This window comes from Leptonotus elevatus, chromosome 3 (genome assembly GCF_054856555.1).
Source record: "Leptonotus elevatus isolate MCC_2025b chromosome 3, RoL_Lele_1.0, whole genome shotgun sequence".
Classification (NCBI taxonomy): Eukaryota; Metazoa; Chordata; class Actinopteri; order Syngnathiformes; family Syngnathidae; genus Leptonotus; species Leptonotus elevatus.
The window spans coordinates 16,413,367-16,438,032 of NC_141241.1; the positions used below are offsets into that span (position 1 = coordinate 16,413,367).

At 40.3% G+C, this 24,666-nt stretch overlaps 1 protein-coding gene across 2 annotated transcripts; it reads left to right on the forward strand.

The window, feature by feature from the left end:
* The first annotated feature begins 5,521 nt into the window (after positions 1 to 5,521).
* On the forward strand, positions 5,522 to 23,963 carry crispld2 (cysteine-rich secretory protein LCCL domain containing 2). Of its 2 annotated transcripts, none has more exons than XM_086072260.1 (15): positions 5,522 to 5,786; positions 8,783 to 9,077; positions 9,670 to 9,788; positions 11,648 to 11,780; positions 14,604 to 14,719; positions 15,082 to 15,182; positions 15,309 to 15,491; positions 15,590 to 15,650; positions 16,211 to 16,277; positions 16,357 to 16,490; positions 16,580 to 16,623; positions 16,716 to 16,788; positions 17,310 to 17,385; positions 19,144 to 19,274; positions 22,800 to 23,963. In XM_086072260.1, the coding sequence occupies exons 2-15, from the start codon at positions 8,817 to 8,819 to the stop codon at positions 22,849 to 22,851; spliced, it is 1,551 nt and encodes a 516-aa protein (XP_085928386.1). In that variant the 5' UTR covers positions 5,522 to 5,786; positions 8,783 to 8,816; the 3' UTR covers positions 22,852 to 23,963. The 2 variants fall into 2 exon arrangements, with proteins under 2 accessions (XP_085928386.1, XP_085928387.1); XM_086072261.1 differs by lacking the exon at positions 5,522 to 5,786 and adding an exon at positions 6,970 to 7,072.
* The last annotated feature ends 703 nt before the right edge of the window (positions 23,964 to 24,666 follow it).

Below are 24,666 nucleotides of genomic sequence, written 5' to 3' on the forward strand. Positions count from 1 at the left end.
TTCACAATATTGTTAAAAAAAAAAAAAACAGCTCATACTAAAAAAAAACACGGTATTGTACTTTTGTACATTACAGTAATGAAAAATATTACATATAAAAAAAATATCAATATATATATTGAGGCACTTACTTGCTAATGTAAGCACACATTGAGTTCCTACACAAGCATACATTCCTTTTTATTTGACCATTAACATGACACGATATATTATGGCAGTTTTAATATCGCAATATCACAAAATTTCCGTTATCGGTACATCCCAAGCTAAAAGTACCGAAAACATTGAACTGTTGCGTTAAAAAAGATAAACGAGGTCAAATTAAGTTAATCTATTACAGTAATAGTGCGTTACAGCTTTACCTTTCTCTTCAACATTTTATAAGTAGGGTGCAATTAAATCCAAGTATTATGCATAAAATCACAAAAAGTAACTATACTCGAGCGCAGGAGTCCTGCTACTTCATTCTCTAGTCAAAAAGTTCAGCAGTAAAATGTCAAAAGTGACCTCATGGCATCACCATGTGCCATTTTTAATCAAACAAAGGGCCACGATCCTAAACATACGTGAGCGAAGTGATCGTGAGGCCCCCGTGCTGTCAGTTTTGGGGGTAGGTTCGTGACCTTGGGGCTCCCGTGCGAAGAACGTATTGTACTGTATGCGCTCCAGCAGCTGCTTCCAAATGCACCAAGTGAGGCCTTTTCAACTCACGTCAGCATGCGTGTCAGAAGCATGCTTCCAATGACATTGTGCGCGCTTGTGCCAGTGAAGCTGTCAGCCTGAATGCAAGCGCTACGTGAATAATTACAGGCCCTTGAAGCCATTCTATTCTAATATTCATAGTCGGACCACCATGGCCTTGAAGTTGGCATCTAATTTGACTCCCGAGTGGCCACAAAAAAGCCTTCCAAAGTTTCAACTGTAACACGAGGAAGCCTGTGGAGGGGTTCGCCTGTATGAAAGCCGAGCGAGTCGTTTATTATAATGGAGACCATTTTGCTCAAAGAATGTGTTCCATCTGAAAATGCGAGCTAGAGGATGAAAAATGTGTACCGCTACAACACTGATTAACATGTCCAGAAACAATCAATGATGTTATATTCGCACTACTACGTACATGTGGTTTGCACAAATCAACAATAGCGATGTTTTATTCTGGCAGCATTTCACGTATTGACATGATTCCATGCAGCACACGCACATTTTTGTTTATGCGCAAGGTCTTTATTGTCCTTTTTGAGCTTTCAATTGTGTGTTTAAAACAATGCTTTTCAGCTCAAGTCATTACGCGAATGCTGTGCTGTTCACGTTTTCCTCTTATCTTTTGTGTTATATTTTCCAAAAATCTCATCTCACACCACCACACAAAAATGTCACAAAATGAATTGAAATAATGATGGTCTGGTCTGAAATTACTCACAAATGGTATATATACTGTGAGTGTGACATATGAACCTGTTGAACAGTGAACACAACGCTATTTTCTGTTGAAAGAATGTCAACAGGGGTGAATTAATACTAAAACAATAAGAACCTTCAACTTCAGTTTTTGTCAGATGTTTGGGAGCCCCTGGAAATCTCACGGCCTCAAGCAATTTCCTGATTTCCTAATGACAGTCCACCCCTGTCCGTATGCAAGTACCAGTATTTTGTCAAGGATGACGCAGTGGTTTACTCGACTGGCCTCTCTGCAGACTGTTGGCTCGATTCCCGCTCAGTGATGGTGTTTGTGTGAATGACTGGCAACCAGTCTTCTGTGTAGCCCGCCTGTCACCTGGGATATCCTCCAACTTCCCTGTGACCTTAATGTGGACAAGCACTATGGGAAATGGACGGGTAACTCCTTGAAATGTCAACATTGTCTGAAAAGGTACGTTTAAAAAAAAAAAAGTAATCTCCTTCAGATTCAATCTCTGTCAAAAGACTGAAAAAAGTTTGTGTAATAGTGGTTGTCAGCAAGATCCATGTGTTCTTATTTTAATTGACTGGGGAGCATCTCAGCATTGGCGTTCAGCTTCTGTCTGTTCCCATGTCAAATTGTGTCTACACACTAAAAAGAGAATTGTTGAACCAATTTAAGATTACAAATTTAATTGTTGACCAACTAAAAAAAGAAGACACGATTAAATTAATCCAAAGTGATTATATGAGTTAATTAAACTTAATATATTCACATTGGATTAACTTCAAGTGAATATATTAAATTTAATGAACTAATATTTAAACCTAATAAATACATTTTGGAGTAACTTAATTCAATTGTGTGTTACCAAGTAAAGTTTTTTTTTTTTTTTTTTTTTTTTTTTTTTAGGAACTTTGTCAACAATTCAACTTGTAATCTTAAATTGGTTCAACAATTATTTTTCAGAGTGTAGCCACTAGTCTAACCACCCCACTTTGTTGGCTCGACATATTGGGTTGCCCCCTCTAAAAAGAAAATTAAAGATTAGCACTTACAGTAAACACGCTTTGCGGTCCCGCTATTGCTTCGGTTATGCTTATTTTTTAATCAGTTAATGTTTGATCTCTCGTTTATATAGGGTGTACTTCCACTTTCGACCGTTAGATAGCGACACTCTTAGTTTGAGACGAAATTTGAAAGTAGGAAACAGTTGGTTTACTATAGTCAGCATATAGCCTAGTTTTTGTAATAAAAAAAAAGTGATTGTATTCTGCTGTAATCCTGTTGACGCCTACAGAAAATGACAGCTATAGGTTAAATTCATAATGTGCATCTTTGTTCAGGATTATTGATGTGAGTTGTGAAAAATTTTGGGGGAAAAAATAATTCCCTGTAAACTGAGGGATCGGCACACTTTGCAACATTTTAGTGTTCGCCATTGCTCTTGCTCTTAATATATATCATATGTGCTTAAATGTGTCATTAAGACCTTTAGAAAAAAAATATAATTTATCAGTTCAAACATTGTGAGGGGGGGTGCCAATTGTGTCACTGATATTGGCCAATGTCAGATGCTTATTGCAGCATCTCTGACCACAACCTTAGTCGTTCAACCTCGTGTCGTCATGCGACCAACGCGGACGTTTCAATGCCCTTCTGCGGTTTGTTTTGCTAATCAGCCTCATGTTCCATATGCCTTCTTCATTTAGTCTCTGGGCCGCTTTCCTCCCCACTGGAGCTCGCGTGTGTGCGTCATGTTTAGAGCTTCTCCAAACCACGTCCTCCAGCCCTATCTAAATAAACCCGCTCAATGTAATGCATATGGAGTACATTGTGTGTGTATGATGGTGAGAACGCCACAAAGATAAACTGCAATCCCTCCTGCTTATGATTATATAACGTCAGAAGAATTTTCACAGAAATTGTATGAATTATGTATTACGGTGTATACGTGTTGCAGTATGCTTCTCACCTAATGTTTTTTAAGGACATTTATATTATTTTTTATATATTATATATATATATATATATTTTTGTCTGTTTTACGATACTCCCTCCTTTGAAAACATCTGTAATTTCTACTACTGTCAAAATTGGCTTGTTCCTTTTTTCTTTTCTTTTTCTTCTTGAGAGAGCTCAGTATTGTTCATTCTGTCATTTTCCCGATTCGACATGTCATCATTATTGCTCTCTGTTTTTTATTTTTTTTATTTTGCATGTGCGGGTGTGTGTGTGAGTGTGTACTCATGAATTCACCTAAAACCTATTAAAAAATCCCATACCGTTCACCTAAAACGAATACTTCCGAATCCAGCTAGAGTCGTGAGGTTGTCAGGAGACCCGAGGAAGGATCAAAGAAAGGAAAGTGAAATCCAGCACCGACCAGACATCACCTACTACCCACCGGGTTACCAACCCCAGAAACATCTAAATCCCAACAAATTAGGGAGATCTCAAGAGACCAAAGGAGAGACTTAGGAAAGGAAGGAAGGAAGGATAGATGAAGCAAAGTGAGATCCACAGACATCAGCTTTCATCGATTCAACGACCAGAGAAAGAAGCAGATTGTGTTTGAATTTCGATAAATGCTGGTGTGGTGGATCTGGCATGCATGACAACCTCCACCAAAGAGGGGAGCGGTCGACCCCGGCCAGGACAGAGCAAGCACAACCCCCGGGCCCCGCAGGAGCAAACCCAGGAGCCACCCCAACTTGTTTGTTCCTTTTTTCAATGTTAGTGAATGATGACAATGAAAAAAAAATAGAGTTATATTTAACTGTGGTGAAGATGTTGGAATTTCCAAACTGGACAGAATGTAGCAGTGGTTTACAGTACTAATAAATATCAAGGCTCAGGACTAACTTTTTATTTTATTTTTTTTACTAGGAGCACAGTGACCCCTAACCTGACATTTTAGGAACGCAAGTAGATTTAGGGGCGCACACTTGCAAAGGAAATATTAATCCTGCACATTTTCACTATGGGCTGAAGTTTGGAGCAGAAATATGACAGCAACAAAAAAAATAGTAAAAACAAAAATTTGCAAACATTCTGGTTACACAAGTGCAATTAGATTAAAGTTTTAGTTGCGCTGTCTCAAATTTTAGAGGCAAAATGTCCCTATTTAGAAGCAGCCTGTATTCCTATAGGACTACAACCTCTGCCTGGTTCTTGAGGACCTCCCCACCCTCCATTCCACACCCACTACCATTTTATTTCTGAAAAGGAATCACAATGTCATAGAAACATAATAGCTTAACACTGCAGTTGAAATGCAATAAAAGCGGTAGTGTGGAAACCCCCCCGAGTTGCAAAATATTTGCGTCATTCATGTGCCAACCAGCCACTTGCCACATTGATTGTTTCACTGGATGATGACTTCCCTTTTAGTCAACATTTACCTATATGGCCCAATTGGGACACACCTTTTGCCTATTAACCAGTCCAGTTCTTTCTGAATCTTATTTATCTTAGTAAGCCATTTTGTATGCGGCCATACTTCAGGGCAGTTTCTTCTCCAAGGTCCATAACTGCCTGCTTGGAGGAGTTTGGTGTGGATAAGTGGACCACAAAAACAAAACAAAATCCCCCACAGACACACTCCAACATCATGTGCAAAATTTTCCTTAAAGCGTGGAAGCTGCAATGGATGGACAGTGACTCCATATTTCCTTCAACTTTTCATTCTCTGTCCTAATACTTTTGTCAATTGTTGGTGCTAACGCAATACCCCACCCTCCTCCCCCTGAATTGATATTAATAATATTTACTAAGAAATAGGGAATAAAAACAAGGGAAATCGCATCCCAAATGACTTATGCGAGAAACGAGGTGTCAGTACATAATAGCATCAATATCTGGTACCGATACTGCCGACATGCAACACGTTCTCCGACTCATAAAAACAATCCGATTCCACACACACCAATACTGCCAACTGCGTCCTTCGTGTTTATATTCTAACAACATAGATGACTAATTAAGTCGTTGGTGTTGATTTGAAGATGTAACCATCTTTGTGCGCGTGCACCCGGCAGCCAGTCAGCCCAGCTCCACTCTGGGCTGCTGATCCAGCTGCTCGACTCATTTGTCAGATTAACATTATTTGTAGTTTTCCTTCCTGACGTGAGGCTGCTGCTGCTGCTGCGCGTGCACACGCTGAGCCAGGAACATTTTAAGGAGGCTGGTGCGGGGGAGGATCCCCCCCCCCCTCCTCCTTCTCTTCCCCTCCTCTGATCCTGAGGGGTCCTTTCTCTATATAAGGCTCTCGAAGCAGCTCCGACTGGAGACACACATCCTGCGTGCAGACAAATCTCAGCAGATCCTCACACGGGAATACAAGACAACCCTTAAGCAAGTGAATAGTGACAGAAGACGAGCAGAGGTGAGATAACATAGTTTTTTTTGTTGTTGCTGAAATCTGCCTTGAGACTTTTTTTTCTTCTTCATTTATATCACGTTTGTCTAGTGTATTCCATTTAAAAAGCAGAGTCAGCACAGAATTGAATAATGATGAATGTGTAATAAGGCTCTGCAGCCTCCAACAACCCTCATTGGAATGCTTGGAAGTTCAACATTATAATCTGAGGTGATTATTCGAGAGTTTGACTTTGTGACTTCTGTCACATTTGTCATTATTTCTTTTTTGTATCATCACCAAGCACTTTGATTGACAGGTAAACAGCCTAAAAGCTCCAGTGCCACTGTGGTTAACAGAACTAGGTCAAGTATAAAGAAAACTCATGAATAATGAAATTGGTATATCCTGAACTAATCACCTGTTGAATATATGTTCTGCTTATGTTGAGGCTTGGCAAAAGCATGCGGGTTGGGAGTTACCAAATATGGTTCCTTGCCTAAAAAAAGAAGATGGATGCACATATAGACAGATACTATAGATAGATAGATATGGTATTCATCCTGTGAGGGAAATGAAATCTATTGACAGTGATGTAAAAATGCTACAATGATTAAATAGAATGCACCCAATATGAACTGTACAGTTTATGAACATTAATCTGCATAATATTGCATATTGAAAGTCATTTGAAAGCTACTGAACACAGAAAATTGAATTTCGATTCGCTACTGCCACCTGTGGCCAGAAAATGAAACTGCATTTTTGTTCATTCTTCTCGTACACAATGTGCACGACACCCGCAGACAGAGGACGGGAAATTCAAACCTGAATCCAGTCTGAAAACTATTGGCCAGAGGCTTGCAAGACCCCCCCCCCCCCCCCCCCTAAACATGCATGTACTTAATGTATTGTCCAAACCACTGAGAATAGTGGCCGCAGGTTGTGATGTGTACAGTCATCATCTCGCGATTGTGATGTGAAGTGTAGCTCAAATTTTGCTCTTTTGCAAGGAAAAAAAAACAGGTCAAATGACAACTCGCGTCTCGAAAAAAACCAATTAGTCTTTCCACCACTGTATTAGATAATACAGCGGGTCAATAAGAAATGGGCAACGGGCCATCAAATGGCCCCCGGCCCACATTTTGAACACCATTGCATGTGACGTGTATAAAGTGACGTATACAGACATACACGCACGTGTGTTATCAGAAAGTGGAGTTGACGTGCAAGCGTGGTGCCGAGGTGAAGTAAAGGTCAGCCCCACCGCCTCTGCAAAGAGTTCATAAGAGGCCGGACTACGTGAAGCAACGGTATGCGTCCATGTCTTCTCACCCCGTCTGTCACTCGGGTCTAAAATTCAGGAGGGCCGTGAGAAGGGCCCGGGGCAGCGAAGCTGCTCTCGGTTGAGTGCGAGCAGCAGCAGCAGGGTGTGGTGCCTGATGCCTGATGCCTGATGCCTGTTGCCTGTGCCTGGCTCAGCTGCCGCTGGCACGGCGTGTTGACACAGAGCCGGTGCCAGACCTCAAGCCGCCTCTTTGCAGCCAGGGGGAAAGAAAGAGGTGAAGGGATTCAAGGATAAGGAGCGAAGCAGGGCGAGCGAGAACTGCTGTTTATTTTCTTCTCGGTTCACACGGACCCGCTGCACCTTTCTCGCTTTATTTGAACAAGTTCCTCCCTCTTGTTAGGCATTAAATCATTATTGGCCGCAACATTGGCGACAAAATGAGATCCAATAGTCAGCTGTGGAAAAAAATAAATAAATGCTTATACAAAATAATGTTCACTTTTCATTAACATGTCAGACATGTAACACGATGTTTAGTTTGCACTCGTAAGTATAAATTTTATTGAATTTTTGATGTACCTATTTTACTTGTTTTTATTGGATTTTGCAAGTGTACCTAATAGTGTGTATAGATCTGCATTACATCATGTGCCACTGGTGCGTTGATGGATTTAAAAATAGATATTTGCCATCGTGTACTACAATTTAGCATGCTATCAGGTGATTATTAAACGGATACTTGACTCATTGAAGAAGATAATATTTTGTCTATAATTAATGTGATAACTTCCATTATTTTTCACGGACAATTAATACCTTTAAAAAAAACATTTTTTTTCACTTGCTGTCGACTGCAGATGACGTCACATAAAACAGGTGAGCCGTGATTGGTCGTTACATATTTCCTCATCTTCAGTTGACAGCAAGTGGAAAATTTGTTTTTAGGGATTAATTGTACATGAAAAATAATTAAGTTATGAAATAAATTCTGGGCAAAATATTAACTTTTTATTGCTGAAAATGGCAAAATTAGTCAAGTATCGCTTTAAAAACTGACACGTAAAACTTAGCAGTGGTTCACTGAGATCCGAGTTTAATTTGTTTCCTGACACCGATTGTAACTCCCCCAAAAAAATTTATGAGAAAACATTTTGCACTGTGATATTGTACTTTATGAACATATAGTAATAAAATAATTCAATTGGCACATTTTTTTTTTTTACCATGGCCACCTGGAGACAGTATAATGCAGAAATATGGATATGGAGAGATCTCGGCTCATTGTACCACTATTTGTGTTCAAATATTCAATGCTTAAATGGTTGTAACATTTTGATATTACTGTATCTCCTAATATTTTTCAGCATTTTTCTTGAAAGGTGATTTATCTTGACTCAGAAGTGAATGATAGATCGGAAGATCAACTTTTGAGCATGTGCAGAAACAGTGATATAGTTACTTCTGGTAATTTGAATTCTAGTAGAAAAATGGATTTCATTTGTGTTTAAAATGAGACATTTGACACTTACGATAGATGGTGATGACAATGATGCCTGTGAGTCATTAGTGTCACCATTTCTGGTTCATATCCTATTGCACATATTTGTCATATTGTGATGCAGTAAAAACTCAAAGCAAGAGGACGTTTTCAGTACATGAGATGTGTAATCAGTCAACTATTGTAATTTGTACTCCCATAACAGGAAGAAACTGACAAACTGTTCCCTCCCCGCAGGTTGTGTCAGGACCAGCTCCCCCTCACATATACAATGGCCGTCATCCCTCTCCTCTCCCTCCTGCTGATCTGGCTCGGAAGCTCGGCGTCTCTCTTCCTGCCCGACTCCAAGGAGCTCAGGCAGCTGCTGAGTCGCTACGAGGACCAAGAAGTGGGTCACAACAGCACCGGCCAAGATGGAAATGGCGTCAGGAGCAGACGTGCCATCCGCTGGTCGGACCGGGAGGAGATCCTCCAGCTGCACAACAAGCTGAGGGGCTCCGTGTACCCCAGCGCCGCCGACATGGAGTACATGGTGAGGGAAGTCATTTTGACAGATCGGCATCAAGATGTGCTTTTCGAAATACAATATCTTTCTTTAAATATATTTGACCTCCAATTCATGCATGGGAAATTCTAAGTACTCAAGTTGTAAAACACTATTGTTAAAATAGCTGGAAAACATACAGTCATGACGGCGCACTATTAGCAGCCTGCTGCGTTGTGTTTCTTTTTAACAAGCTGGATAATAATGCTGACTTTGTGCAGTCTACCTGCTTCATGCTGGAGAAGACAAGCGAGGGAGGGGGGCTTGTTAGGAGCCTGCATGGCACTGGAGGGGGCAAAGTCGAGGAATTATTGTTGTTGGGACTCCTTGAAGGTTAGGCAGTGTGCTGGGAAAAGTGTGTGCCTGTGTGCACGCGCCACCACCAAAAGGCTGGAAATTTACTTAGGAGTTACTCGCAGAGGCCGTGTAAGGTCGGTGTCCTCTCTGCTACGGAAAGCTGTTTTAAGCATTTATTTGATGACTACATACTATTTAGCGAGGGCAAAACTCCCATTTGAAGATTTTGAATGCCTTTTTTTTCGGGTATGAACTTCTAAGTGGAGCTTATGAATGTCGGCAGGTGTGGGACGAGGAGCTGGAGAGGTCTGCCACTCACTGGGCGGAGGTGTGCCAGTGGGATCACGGACCTCAGGACCTGCTCATGTCCATCGGGCAGAACCTGGCAGTTCACTGGGGCAGGTGAGCGCGTCCGACATGTCTTCTTTTGGCCGCTTTGTTTCCGATGATATTTATTATCCACGTTGGAGCTGTTACTCAATCAACAGGCGATTTTTTTTATTTACAAGTACAAATGAATACGATATAATTTTTTTTTGTTTCGTTCAATTTCAAAGGGGAAGTCAGCCCTATCGTTTTCATTACAATAATATGTTCTATGCAGCCCCACTAGTCTAAACACGACATTGTGATAATTAAGCAGCAAAATCCACCAGTTTTTATCCATCTCATGGGGCAGCCATTTTGCCATTTGTTGTCGACTGAAAATGACATAATTGCTCTGGTAACGACCAATCATGGCTCAGCTTGCAAATGTCACATGTCAAAATTCAGAAAACAGATGATTAGTTGTTACCTGTGCCCTGAGCAACTGTGGTGTCATTTTTAATTGACAGCAAGTGACAAAATGGCTGCCCTCTGAGATGGATAAAAACTGGTGAATTTTGACGCTTAATTCCCATTCCACAAACGCAATATTCCAAAATACTGTTTTTAGACTACTAGTGTGGCTACATAGAAATTATTATTGTCCAGAAATTTTTTGGGTGGACTTCCCAATCAAATAATTTCGCTAAACATAATTGCTAGCATGCTAGCAGGTGACAACGCGCTATTCATTTCACCATCAACAAAGCACATCTTTGCCCTCAATTTCTGAATTCCTGTTTTGGAATAAACTTGCCGTTGTTCCAATTCACACATTCAAACTACAGTGGTAGAGAAGAAGGCAAAAATCATCACCCTGTTTTCTCAATTGCCCTGCCTTGGTCAAATGGGACATTACACAAGGTTTGTTTACTGATTGTGCCGTTGGGGAGAGCCACAATGCTGAAATGTGATATAGTGCATGCATTTTAATTCAATCCACACTTACCTTCTTCTTCCAGTTTGCCTTTAAGCTGCAAAAATTGGAACGTATCAGTGACTCCTTCCTCCTCACACACGATCCAGCGCGGTGTGTGTGTGTGTGCTTGGCTCACTTACACACGGTGTCGCTAACGACATCTGCCGGTAACTCATTTCACATTGACAGTCACTGGCAATCACTTAAGTGTTGTCGACAGGCCCGTCTGGCTGAGAGCTGGCGGAAACCGTGCCAGTTGCAAGTAGTCTTTTTTCCTGTCTCCACTGCTGGCCGCCACCACCGCACTCTGTCATTCATGCCCCCCCTCCCCCCTCCCTAAGGGCACCATAAATCGGGCCAAAATCCTGCCAAACTGTGCTAAATCTGTGTTTAAAATGAATTTATTAACATCTTTAGTGTTAAGCATGTACACGTTGTCTGGGGTCTGTCCATGCATCAGTGGGAAGCCATTACTGTAAACCGCTGTTGTACATTCAACCCGATGATTTATTTCAACTTTTTTTTTTTTTTTTTTTTGCAAGTGTACCAGTATTGGGAAACCCGTCCATCCGTAATGGTTGGTTTTGCCCATGTAATGTACAGTATGTAGGGGTTGACTGTTGTATGAATGTGTGTGTGTGTGTCCACAGTAGGCCTCTGTGTTTGACCGTGTATTGCCATCACAGCAGGTGCCCTTCCAGGAATCTGCTCTCATTCTCACCCAGCCGTTCATTCCTCCCCCTTTCCCTCCTTTCTTCTTGTGCCAGCACACCCACTGAGGATTCCCTTCTTTCCGCTCCCTTTGCTCTCTCTCTCTATCTCTGCCATCGCGCTGTGCACTCTTCAATACCCTAAAAAGACATGTTTACAAAACTCATTTGTCAGGCGGCCAGGCTGTGTTTAGTTCACTTTGATACTTTGTTGTTGTGTTTTTTTTCATTGCTTTTTGACTGAACCTACTGTTTTGTCTGCGCAGACACCGCTCACCCGCTTTCCACATTCAGGCCTGGTACGACGAGGTGAAAGACTACACCTATCCCTACCCTCACGAGTGCAACCCGTGGTGTCCCGATCGTTGCTCCGGGCCAATGTGCACCCACTACACCCAGGTGAGGGGAGAGAGCAAACACACAATGGGGTATATTAGGTAAAGAGGTATTAAGAACGAGAAACAAGCGGGAGTGCTGGTTGAAGAAGCGCGAAGGGAAGTCAAACCAATGAAGTAAAGAAAAAAAAGATGGACAAAAAATAAGAACACAAATTGGCCCTTATGAAGATAATTTGATCAGTTTTCACATTGTATATTGCACTGGTGTACAACTTCACTGTTGCATCACACTGAAGGGTGTTCCTAATAATCTCAAATCATCTTAACCCATTGAAATTAATTGAAATGTCATGAATCTGTTCCAGCCTTTCACCAAACATTTCACTAACCTTCAGTAATATTAGTCATTCGTCGCAGAGGACAATTAATATATGCTTATGAGTTCTGTTGTATTGTTTAGGTACATCATGTGTGGCTGCACAGTTTGTATTCAAATGTTTCTTAGCGTTATGACCAGAGGCGGGTAGTAAAAGTAAAAAGTAGTCATAAAAAAAATTCACTCAAGTACAAGCAAGAAAGTATTGGCTGAAAAGAATACTCAAGTAACTGCTTGATCATGAAGTCTGATTTATTTTTTTAAGACAATGTCATCAGACAAAAACATAAAATTATGTGCAATGGCTGGCATCTTCAAATCAGAAAAAAGCTATATATTTTTTTAGATCAAACAGTGCAAGCATAATCCATTCACAAACTGTGGCGTAACTCGCTCGGCGCATCCTGGCTGTTTTTTTTTAAAGCGAAAGCACCAAGATGTCACCTTTCAGTGGACTCTTTCGGGTTCTCATCATGCCTGCCTGTCTTCAACCAGGGTCGCATTTCCTGTATATAAGCAATGTGTCTGCGGAAAGTAGCGTTTCTTCTTCTTCACACATCTACTCAAGTAAAAGTAAAAAGTATTATGTGGTAAAACTACTCTTAGAAGTAATTTTTTTTCAAAAAGTTACTCAAGTAAATATAACGGAGTAAATGTAACTTGTTATAACACATAGATGCTATTTTTTTTTAGCCCGTTTCCCATTGCGTGTTAGCATTTAAGCTAGTTGACTTTTTTGATTTGTTATAATTATTAAACTGAAATAAAATAATGATACTAAATTATTTTCTTTTTCCTGGTTTAGTCACATTTCCGCAGCTTTTTACTGCTGGACACAATTATGGTTCACAAATATGTGTGCGCCAGTGTCTAATGGGGGAAATTTTTTTAGTCACAGCCACTTTGCTGTTTCCTTCACAACTTTCACCATTGCGCACTGCTTGCTGCCTATACAGCAGGGGATGGACCAGGAGAATTTTTTTTTTCACTGTAATACATATTACAAACCATTTGCAGGATTTTCCGCTCACCCGCTACCGCCTCAAATGAATACATCCAAGATTGTGTCAATCTAAACTAAGTATCCTCCTATTACCTTTGTCAGGTCATCAAATGCGATTCTGAAGGTATTGTAACCTATTTTTTGATGGCCGCTGAGTGTAGCTGCATTTGGAGAAAATCTTTCCGATTCCTTTGAAGCGGCTGGGATGTGTTTACAGAAACATCCGGACTCCTCGTTCTTTCCCTCAGCCTGAAACCTGACCAGGGCCATCTGGTAGTCATTCACACTCATCCCTCCATGCTTGACCTGGATTCCTTTAAAGATGCTGCAGTGAGAGAGAGAGGGGGGGGGGGGGGGTCACTGCTTGAACTGAGCATCCAAACATTGTCCATGAGTTTCCTTCCTTGCAGATTTAAGCCTATGGAATATAATATACTTGAAAACTTCTGGCTAAATGGTATACAAGAGCACCTCCATTCACATCACTGATTAATCCAGCACGATTTGTAACGTGCAGTTAGCTACAATCCCCTCCAAAAGTATTGGAACGGCAAGGTCAATTCCTTTGTTTTTGTAGTTCAGTATACCCCCCCCCCCCCCAAAAAAAAGTCCAGCTTTAGAGGTTGAATGCGGACCAGGGCGTTGCATTGGCGTGATCGCTTTAGAGTGCCTCGTTGTTGTGGTGTGGTGGCTTTAAGTGGATATATTTTTGCAGTTAGGGTTAGGCATAGGAAATATGCTAGATCCATTTTTCCAGGTTCATTTGAATGCCAGTTAAAAGTTTTGTAGGGCATTTAGTGGACACGCCCACATAATTTAAGAGCAGGGAGAACGGCTTGATGTATAACGACTTTGAAGCCTCATTCGATATGAGATGGAGACTCCTCAGCTAATGTCGCAGCACACGTCACACATGCGTTCTGCGTGCTGACTCATTGCTTCCAGTGGCCTCGAAACATCACTACCAGGAGAAAAGAAAAAGAAAAAGAAAAAGATAAACATTCCTAAGGAGGGAGCGCACGCACACATATTTGAGGGAAAAGTTAGGAGTTTTGGAACCTGCAGTGTCGTATTCCCCTTCAAATGGCACATCATTCATCTTTCGCACCGCTGCAGCAGTTTTCCGTTTAACAAGATGTTTTATTTTACCTTGGACGCTTCCGAGTAAGATATTAGAGCATGACGGCTTTTCCATTTGCTTGACGAGAGGGACGGAGGTAACATCCCAGAGGGCAAAGTGTGTTCACACGAGACGAGCGTCTGACGGGGGCATAAAAACAGGCTGGCCACGGCGCTGCGTCCCACTGGCCTCGTTAATCGTGACCGCACGTCTGCTCGCTTCCTCTGGAATGATCCGTTGACCTGAAAGCTGAGAGAGAGAGAGCGAGACGACTTGAGGGAAATTTTGGGCCGCCACTTTTATAGGTTAACCTACTCGATGTGTCTTTTCATTCATTCCGAACATCCAGCTTACGTTGGCTTTTCTTTTATTCGCCTCTTCACAGGTGGTTTGGGCCACCACGAGCAGAGTTGGCTGCGCCGTTCACGTCTGTCCGAGGATGAACGTGTGGGGGGAAACATGGGAGAACGCCGTCTACCTCGTGTGCAACTACTCCCCAAAGTAAGACCAAAGATTCCAGAAATGACACCTTTGCTCTTTGCTTACATTTTTCTTCCTTAAAATCCTGGCAGCGCACGTACTCGCAGCTGTCGGCCTGGCCGCTCATTTGAATGCCGAATGACATTTTGGGGCCACTCGGATTCCTCCAGAAGTCAGAAAATAGAAAAGCGATAATGAAGCATTGGGAAAGAAAAATAAGAGCTTGTTTCCATTCCATTTTGAGACGAGGAGGAGGGCTTTTATTAGCCTCTTAGGACCGCAGGCGAATAGTGTTAAAGTCATTACAAGAGCGGCGAGCAAAGTGATGCTGACAACTTAAGTTCCAAACCTCTGTCAACATGTGTGCCATGTGTTCCCTGCAGGGGCAACTGGATCGGGGAGGCTCCCTATAAAAATGGCCGCCCTTGTTCCCAGTGCCCTCCCAGCTACGGAGGAGGCTGCAGAAATAATTTGTGCTACAAAGGTGAGCAGATAGCGTATGTAAAAAAACCCCCCAGGTCTTATCTTTTGAGCACGAGGCATTCAACTTCAGAGGTTCCACTGTACGCCCCAACCTGACGACCTATCATGACTTTGCATCTAATGTTAGACTCCCAGCGCACCGAGACTGAGGATATGAACGAAGTGGAGAAGCCTCAGGTGCCGGTCGCGCCTCGCACCACCGCTAAACCCGCACTCAAACCCAAACCCTCCACTCCAAGGAAACCCGTGTCCAGGCCGTCTACACCAAGCAGCAGCCCATCTGCAAGGAATCCTAGTAACTCCAACCTGGGTGAGTTTTATAATACTATACATTACTTTCAAATTGCTCTATTGTTTTACCTAATTTCTCAACTAGTATGTGTTGTTGTTGGTTTTTTTTTGTTGCAGCTCAGACCATCAAGTGTGAGACCAGACTGCGAGACAAGTGCAGAGGAGTAACCTGCAACAGGTAATGTTATTTATTTATTTATTTATTTTAAAGATAAACCTTAACACAAATGTACACCAAGTTAACTTTCAATAAAGAAAGAAAGCTGCCTTATTATTCTTGTGTCGAATCCAAATCAAACATTGAATGATGATGGTCAACATTTGTGACCGTTTTCTAACATGTTACTTACCAAACCAAAACGAAATCTTAATGAATTGACGTCTGAGCATTTCCTGCGTTGTCAAGTTGAAATAACTATCCCAACTATGGTTGTCTTGTCAGCGCTGGCAAAACTATATAGAAAAAAAGTGTCCTAAAAGGCCCTAAATTTAACTAAAAAAGGCTCCCAAAAATATTGGAGAAACTCTTGGTACGAGTGCAATGATTTCAAACTTAAACAGCATAGTACCTTGAGATACAAGCTGCCGTTCGGACCATTTTTTTTCTTTGACTTGGGAGCAAAATCTTATCTCTACTGTTAAATTAATACCTCCTCAAGAGTGTTGATAAAAAAAAAAAAAAGACAGTATATCATAATGAAGTTATAATTATTTGACTTTTTTTTTCTGATTCCGTAGATACAAATGTCCCGCTAACTGCATGAATAGGAAAGGAAAAGTTTGGGGAACGCTCTACTATGATGTGGTGAGTACGGTAGAGAATAATAGAACAAATTGACGTTCATGAATAGTGACTGAAAAAGTGTTTTTCATTCTTCGAGTAGCAATCGAGTATTTGCCGTGCCGCCATTCACTTTGGCGCCATCGACAACAACGGAGGACTTGTCGACATCACAAGGATGGAAGCAAAAGTTCCCTTCTTTGTCAAAGCCACGAAAAATTCCATCGAGTCTTTCAGGTAAACCTCAATTTGTTCATAGCGATCTTTTAGTCAGCAATCAATTGTGATTTCTCCACTCTAAACACACCTTTGAATGTGCTTTACAGTAAATATAGGCCGGGAAATGCCTTTATGATGGCCAAAGTACAAGGTAAGAGGAAAAGTGACTGACATATGTTGACTGTACATCATCATCATCATCATCATCATCAATTTTGCATGTTCTCGTTTTATCTGTAACAGAAACCAACATAGACTGCTACACTACAGTGGCTGAAATCTGCCCATTCAAAAAGCCCCTCTCACATTGTCCAAGGTAACTCGTCACAGGCGCTCACTAAAGCGTGCGAGACTAAGCTTACAACTAGGCCTGGTCTTATTTTTATTTTTATTGGTGGACATTTTTTGGAAAAAAAAGACATTTAATTGTTATTTTTACAAAAATATACTGATCTAAACAACTCATTTTATGTGTTGCATATTTATTTACGTTGGCCATCAAGAGGAAGGGAAAAGAGGGAGAGAGAAAAAAAGCCATTTTAAGGGGTGCTCATGAACTATTTGGCATTTTAAATATTATTTAGTAATCACTTTCACGACCGCTACAGTTACATTTTGTCTCGGGACAACTGACATTTAGACAAAAAGTGCATTTCTGTTTCAAAAAGTATTTTTCTGTATTTTGAAACTGAGGACTGAAACTATCCTCGAAATCTGGAAAGAACTTGCACTCACATTATAAATGCACATTATTCCAATCAAACAAGTTAAAGTCGCATTTTAATCACAGCTCGTGATGTTGCTACATTTCACAACAATGTCCAATTCCTTCTTCAGAGTCTTCTGTCCTTCTGACTGCAAGAGTCAACCTTCTTATTGGTCACCAGTTATTGGCAGCAACATCTACACAGACGTAAGTGATCATTGATTATTTTGTGGATACGTTATGTGATGAGAGGAATACTATACCATAACAACCTCACTTTACTTAACCCCTTCGGACCCATAGATGATTGCAGGGAACATGACATATTTGCGTGTCCAAACCAACAAAACGCATCATTTGGATGATGTCAATACTTCTGGTTCATGATTGGATTTGAGCTAATCACAATCGCAAGTTGATATGCATGATGTTCATGTTAAAAATGTTACATATAAGCTTGGTAAGTTTACAACACGTTACAGCCGTATTATCCTGGCGTTCACTATAACAAATAAAAACATGAGATAACGCTATATTTTTTTCCGCATGTTGTTCTTATATGGGGGAAAAAAAGTCAAAATCAGCACAAAGAAATATAAATTTGCCTAGCAGAAAAAATGCGGGTCTGTAGGGGTTAGATACATGACAAGAACTGTTTTTCCGGAGGTAAACGATACAAATGGTTACCTTGGAGTCAAATAATTGGAGTACTTAGATAGAGACCTTGAGGAACTCCGACTGGATATTTTACAAAATGTTGTAAAAAAAGTGTATAATTCTTGAACTTAGGAGAGAGAACGTAAGATCTGCACTACAACAAGCTGCAATCTTAAAGTCAAAGATAGACTTTGCCAAAAAGGAAATAGACTTGATTTTTACTTTTTCGTTTTGTCTTTTGTTTTGTTTTTTATTTCAGTTTGTTCAAATGAGTGTTTTAGAGCAGGTGTTTTTATGTTAAGTTTTTTTGTATTTTATTTAAAAAACAACAACTTCATTTTAGTTTAGTTTGTATTAGTTAGATTTTTTAAATATATGGAATATTTGTGCAATAAAAACAAATATGGTCATGAAATATTGTGTAATAAAAAAAAGACTACAAAACTCAAACAGCTGATTTACAGCAATACCGAAATAAATATATTTGAAAATGTTTGCTTTAGATATTGTTAGTTTTAGCTAGTTTCATAAACATAAGATATATTTTCAGTTAATTTCTCTCTCAGAGCTTTTTTATGAAGCTTTTTTGTTTTTTTCAATTTTAGCTTTAGTTATGTCATTAGTTTTTGTTAACTACGATAACTTTATTCTATACGGCAATAAAATTATTAAGATTAGCCTCTCTGAAACGTCACATCTCGTTGTGTTCTTGGTCATTATATCCAACAATGTCCCGGTTGGCTGCTTCACTTTTGATTTGTTTTTTGTTATTATTATTTGTTATTATTATTAGAACGTGGGAAGCAATAAGGGTTAAACAGCTGATGTCGAGTCACCTTCTTCACTTGTCTGTTGGGCCCTGAGAAAAAAAACGGAATATATAACTTGGGCCTTGTGCTTGAAAACTGAAGTCTTTAGGAAGACTGGTTTGTTCGTGACCGCTGCAAGCTCGCCTAAGCCGTGTTTGAAAGTGGATTGCTTCACTGTCAAGCAGACTAAACACTGATGTGCAAGAATTCACGTCACCTTCATGAGTCAGTGTGTTGAGTGAGGACCGGCACTGGCACGTAACGTCTACGTGAAGTTTAATAGGCGCTCACCTTGTACGAACTTCGCCTCCGATGACGTCCAGCTGGCGGCACATCACAGCTCCCCAGAGACACCTGGACTGTCAGTCTCGTTACAAGTCAACAGGCACAAGCGCTGTGTAGCAAATGTGTGCCCCGGGACGTCTCAGCAGAGCCGTGCCCTAAAAGAAATATAAACCTGTGGACAAGGTGCTAAACTGTACCCTCTTACTCTGAACAGAACTCCAGTATTTGTAAGGCGGCCATCCATGCAGGGGTGATCCCACCAGACGGGGGCTTCGTGGACGTCCTGCCTCTGGACAAGAGAAAGAATTATGTCGGTGTGCTGAAAAATGGCATCCAGTCTGAAAGGTAAGCTTTTCGTTTGTTTTCTTGCCAACAACTCTCTGGGCCAGAAAAAAAAGCCCAGAAAATCTATGGAAAAGATCAAGGTAGTGTTGTTCGAAAATAGGATTGTTTGGCTTTGGCATTGAGCCAGTTTATGCACTAGATTTATTTGTTGTACTTTATTTTTAACTCCAAATAGAGGAGTGCTTCAGACTAATAAGAAGGGGGGACAAAGTTATAATGTCAAGATTACGGCAGATAAGTAGACCCTGTTTTAAATTATGCAATTTTGGGGGGTTCAGCTCAAAATGGGGAAAAAAAGTCATCTGCAAAATTGCAGATTTTTGCAGAGACTATTTTCTACAAATTTCGCCCTTTTTGTAATTTATTGCTTTGTGGCCATTTTATGGCATCTTAGTTTGCCAGGAATACCATGTAGAAGTGAGTTCATTTAGACCAAAGTAGTGCTTTGCTGCCATTTTGTGGCATCTTGCTGCCAAGTAAGTTGAAAGCTCCTTTTAGACAAAAGTCACGTTTTACAGCCATCTTATAGCATCTATAGGCAATTATTAACTTTTATGGGGACTACAGATGGAAACTAGCATTGTGCTAAATCTCGTGCAGCCATCTTTTTAATGTCACTGCACACTGTCCTTTTAATAAACTAAACTAAATAAATAAAAGTAGTGCTTTTCCACCATCCAATAAATAAAAGTAGTGCTTTGCCACCATCTTGTGGCATCTTGTCGACTGTGTTGAAGTGAGTTGAGGAGCCATCTTTAAATCCAAAGTAATGCGTATCCACCATTTTGTAGCATCTATGCTTACGTGTTTGTTTATTTTTGTTGTTTGTTTGTTTATTGAACATATAAGCCAGCAATAGAAATACTGAAATGAAAAGAAAAGTATATTTTTTTACATACATGTTCATCATTAAGCACAGCTTACATGTTCAAAAGGGAGTAGGAAGAAGTAAAAAATGCTTCGAAACTTATGCTGAAATGAGTTGAGGACTTACATTTAAATAAAAGTAATGCTATGCAGCCACCTTGTGTCATCCATAGGCAATTCTAAACTTTTTAAAAGTAGTGCTTTTCAGTCGTCTTGTTGCCACTTGGTACCAAATATCTATGTTGACTCCAATTATTGATAACTACATTTAGAAAAAAACTATGTTCTCGCGGCATCCATTTACACTCTCATTTGCTGCCTCCCACGTCACTCACCAGGTCATGCTCCTTCCATCTTGTAAAGCACACACAATAATTCAAGCTAAACTTTTATCCAATTAGCTGCTGAGATCATCGCTATAATAATCGATTCAAGTTGAGTTGATTCACAAATCAGATTTTTGTTGGTTATTGAAAATGACCTGAATTTCATTGCTAACATCAAATCTGCTGAGCGAATTGTGGTGCATGTTTGGAACCAGGCTAAGAGAAACCCCTTTCAGTGTAAAGACCTTACACTGCACGTGGAAGCCTGACTGCGGTCAGAATCCTCCGCACACTGGATGAGTCTCAAAATCAAATCAAAGTCCATTTTGAAATCAAATCAAATATAATATTTATCTTCTTCGGCATCGTGCTGACGTCCAGCCAAAATGCATTGGACACAGCTCAAAGTTGAGACGTGTGTGAAAGAAAGGTACATTTATTCATCACACCATCGCAGGATTTATGTGTGTTTAAAGCGCACGGCGGCCTGCCTGCATGCGCGCCATGTTTCTCACATCGCTGCGGCCGGCTCAGACGGCGCAAAAGTAGGCGAGGGAGGCCTTTTTGTGGCCAGCGCTGTTGTAAGAGTAATGGTGTGGTTGGCTGTGCGGATGGGCCACACATGGGATCTTTGCTTACTTTATAGCCTGGCATTTCAATTGAGTGTGCAAAGTGCTGAGTGGTCCAAAAAGTCGGAGCGTTCTGACTACAATGAAAGTGTGAAGAAACAGTTTCAGGTCAATAAAAGGCTGGAGTGGAGGTCCGTACTCTGGGCCAACAATATGGCAGCTACAGCGCGGTACTATTATATAGACAAGTAATCGCCGTGGATCTGATTACGCCGAGCTGGAAATGCTGAACACCACCTAATCGGTGCTTTCCTATAAGAATAATTATGTGCGATATGATAGCAGGTGAGCCTATCGTGGTCATCAATAAATGTGCAGCTTCAAGGTCTCACTAATGAACTCATTATAAAGTCGTTGTCATGTTAACACGTTAGCGAGTCTGTGCCAGTAATATGTCACATAATACCACATGTGCTTGTTTTCAATTCAATTGCAAATAAAGGCTTTGCGTGAAACCGTCTCACTGTGGTACACGCCATCCAAGTTGCCATATCCATTATTATAATGTAAATATGACTGCACTAAAATATTATTCTTTCTTGTAGAGAATATTATATGTCAATTACATGTGCGTTTGTCCGCGAATCTAAGTAAAAACAACAACATTCTGCTGAGCTTAAAGTGGAAGTCAACTTGAAACATTTCTTGACAATATGTTATATGTGACCTTACTCATCTAAACATGACATTCTAATTAATATTACATTTGTGGAATAGGAGTTATGAAGCCAAAATCCAGCCATTTTGATCCATCGCAAAGGGCGGCCATTTTGCCACTTGCTGTCGACTGAAGATGACATCACAGTAATCAGGCAACAACCAATCACAGCACACCTGTTTTCTGACGCTGAGCTGGGATTGGTTGTTACCTGAGACCTGAGCAACTGTGATCCTATCTTCAGTTGACAGCAAGCGGCAAAATGGCCGCCCTCCGAGATGGATAAAAATGGCTGGATTTTGCTGCTTAACTCATATTCCACTAACGCAATATTAAACAGAATAACATATTTAGATCAGTGGGGCTGCATAGAACATATTATTGTGAAAACAATTTGGGGGTTGACTTCCGCTTTAATTTACTAGATAATGCCTGTTTCTTTGCTTTTGTGTATTAGCTCATAGTCTCCTTCTGTCTCATGCACTGATTCGCTAGCAAATAGCCAATCAGAGTTATTAGTTAGCCATTTTGCTTATTGCCAAACTATGGCACGTTCATTCAAGTCATATCTAAGAAGCTATCTAAAATCTTCCCCTCGATGTGGGGTTGGTCAGCCACCATTGGCCACCACGTAGCTCCGCCCCTGGTATTCACGCCAGTTTTTGTCGAAAGATTGAGCCGTTGGTTGCCTTTCGATGACGTATAGATCGTACGAGTGCGACCTGAGTGTCTAGACTTATTCACATCCACATACCTGGGTCAGATGAAAAAAATAAAATAAAAAATTTATATTGTTCATGTAGACATGAAAAAATCTGAATTGACCTGCAGCCTAAGTTTCAACAGCAACATTGACACAAAAAAAAGACCCGTCAAAAACGCAAAATGGAATCCACATCATATGAGCCATCCATGCTCTGATTTTATTGATTTAATTTTTTTAAGTTCCGATAAATCTGCCACCCCAACTACATTGCAAAATGTGATTTAAAGAAAAAATAATTGATAACCCCTTCCTCATCATGTTTATTGTTCTTCCTTGCAGCAAGAGCAACACAGAGGGAGGCTCCTTCCGCGTCTTCGCCGTAAGGGAGTGAGGCACCTGTCAATATTTCCTAAAATCACCTCACCTGCTCTTGAGGAGCAGGAAGTGCTTGCAGGTTTGATACCACAACCATTCACGTGCCTTGGGCGGAAGCGGAGGATCTCCACACAGTCTGAACTCTCCACCCCCCCCCCCCCCTTTAAAGCAAAATCAAGGAAATCACGTTTTCCCACATAGAGAGAACCTTTAGAAAGGCTTCACGTGTGAATGTTGTAAATTATAATGCAATGAACAGCTGGTGCTGGGTCTATGGAAGTTTTTATGTTTACATTGGTGTTATTAATATTTTTCATAGGCAGGAATGTATACTGATCACACTTTATTTAATCAGTGTGTACATAGTACCATGTATTAACATTTCAGTCAGTTTTTTTTTTTCTTCTTCTTCTTCATTTGTGCTCATGATTTGTTGCTGTTTGGCCCAAAGAATGTTGGCAATATTGTGGTTACATTTAATGGCAACGGGTCATTTCTGCATTTGCTTCTTCTGCCTTTATTTCCAACGAAAATAATGTTTGCCTTCCCTACCCCACCCAAGACGGATGAATGTGTCACATTTCACTTACAGAAGCATTTAGTATGTTGGCGTGGGAGTCCTAATAGCAAGTGTGGAAAGAAAGCTTCATGTTCAAAATCAAAATCTTTAGTTGATGCACTTTTGTAACATTCTACACTTCGCTGCATTTTATTTGAGAAATGTGTTCCAAAATGGACAAAAGTACAACCACAACCTCAAACAAGGCTAATCGGTCCAGTAAATATTGTTCATATCAATATCATATTAATGTGTGGCCACTAAGAAAATCTGTCCATTGTATTACTTTATTCTACCTCAATCTTATCGCTATTGCTTGGCAGTCTGGTGTTTAACATACCGCAATTGAAAGGGGAAGTATATGATGGGTTTTGTAAAGTTATGGAGATTGTAAATAATGGTATCATTTTGGTCTTTTTTTTTTTTTTTTTTTTTCCTCAAGGTCATGAACAGAATGTCTGACTATGTTTCAATTCTCTCGGTTGTCTTCTTTTTATACAGGCATGTATGCTGTAAATGGGTTTATATTTTTTTGCACAATTTGAAAATAAATTTAGAATTTAACTGCTGCACTGAGTGATTCTTTTGAGGACTACTATACCATTGTTAGCCTAATAGCATAGTCATTTTTGAATCACTTTGGAAAACACACATAAACACAAATACTGAAAGAAGAGTCCGGTTAACTGGATTCAACCTTTGATGATTAAGAATCTACATACACAGATATATTATATGTTGGTAGCTATTGTTGTTTATTTCTTTACATCCTATTTTACAAAGTATTGTGCTCTCCACTGGAGATGATCAATATAAGTATTTGTTCGTAAATGTGAAGTGGTTTTCGAGGTGCATGGGACCTGTTTGCAATGTGATGAAGTGACATTTTTAACAAATTGAATAATGGAAATACTTATTGGACTTTCCAGGTCAAAGAGGTTATAGAAGTACTGTTCATATAATCCAGACAGGACCTCTGGGCACCAGACAAAAATATGTAATATATTCCACACTCACAAAGTCCAGATGTTGTGATAGATGATATTTCTCTATAGACGTTTGATATAATACATGGACGATAGAAAGGCATTTGGAATAGGTTTGTGTGGAAAAACATCATCAATGGAAGTACAGTACTTACTGGCCACATTAGGTACACTATCTATTTGGCAATTAAAGAGCTGTATCTAATATTATTCATCTTTCACAAAGGTAATAATCCTCACAGAACTGCACAATCTACTCTTTCTAATGTCTTGACAGTGTCTGTCG

Bases quoted from the DNA above. Each gene is read 5' to 3' on its own strand.
- crispld2 (XM_086072260.1), top strand. From the start codon at position 8,817: ATGGCCGTCATCCCTCTCCTCTCCCTCCTGCTGATCTGGCTCGGAAGC. The intron at 17,386-19,143 runs GTAAGTGATCAT...TACTCTGAACAG, and splicing joins GCAGCAACATCTACACAGAC to AACTCCAGTATTTGTAAGGC. The intron at 19,275-22,799 runs GTAAGCTTTTCG...TCTTCCTTGCAG, and splicing joins AATGGCATCCAGTCTGAAAG to CAAGAGCAACACAGAGGGAG.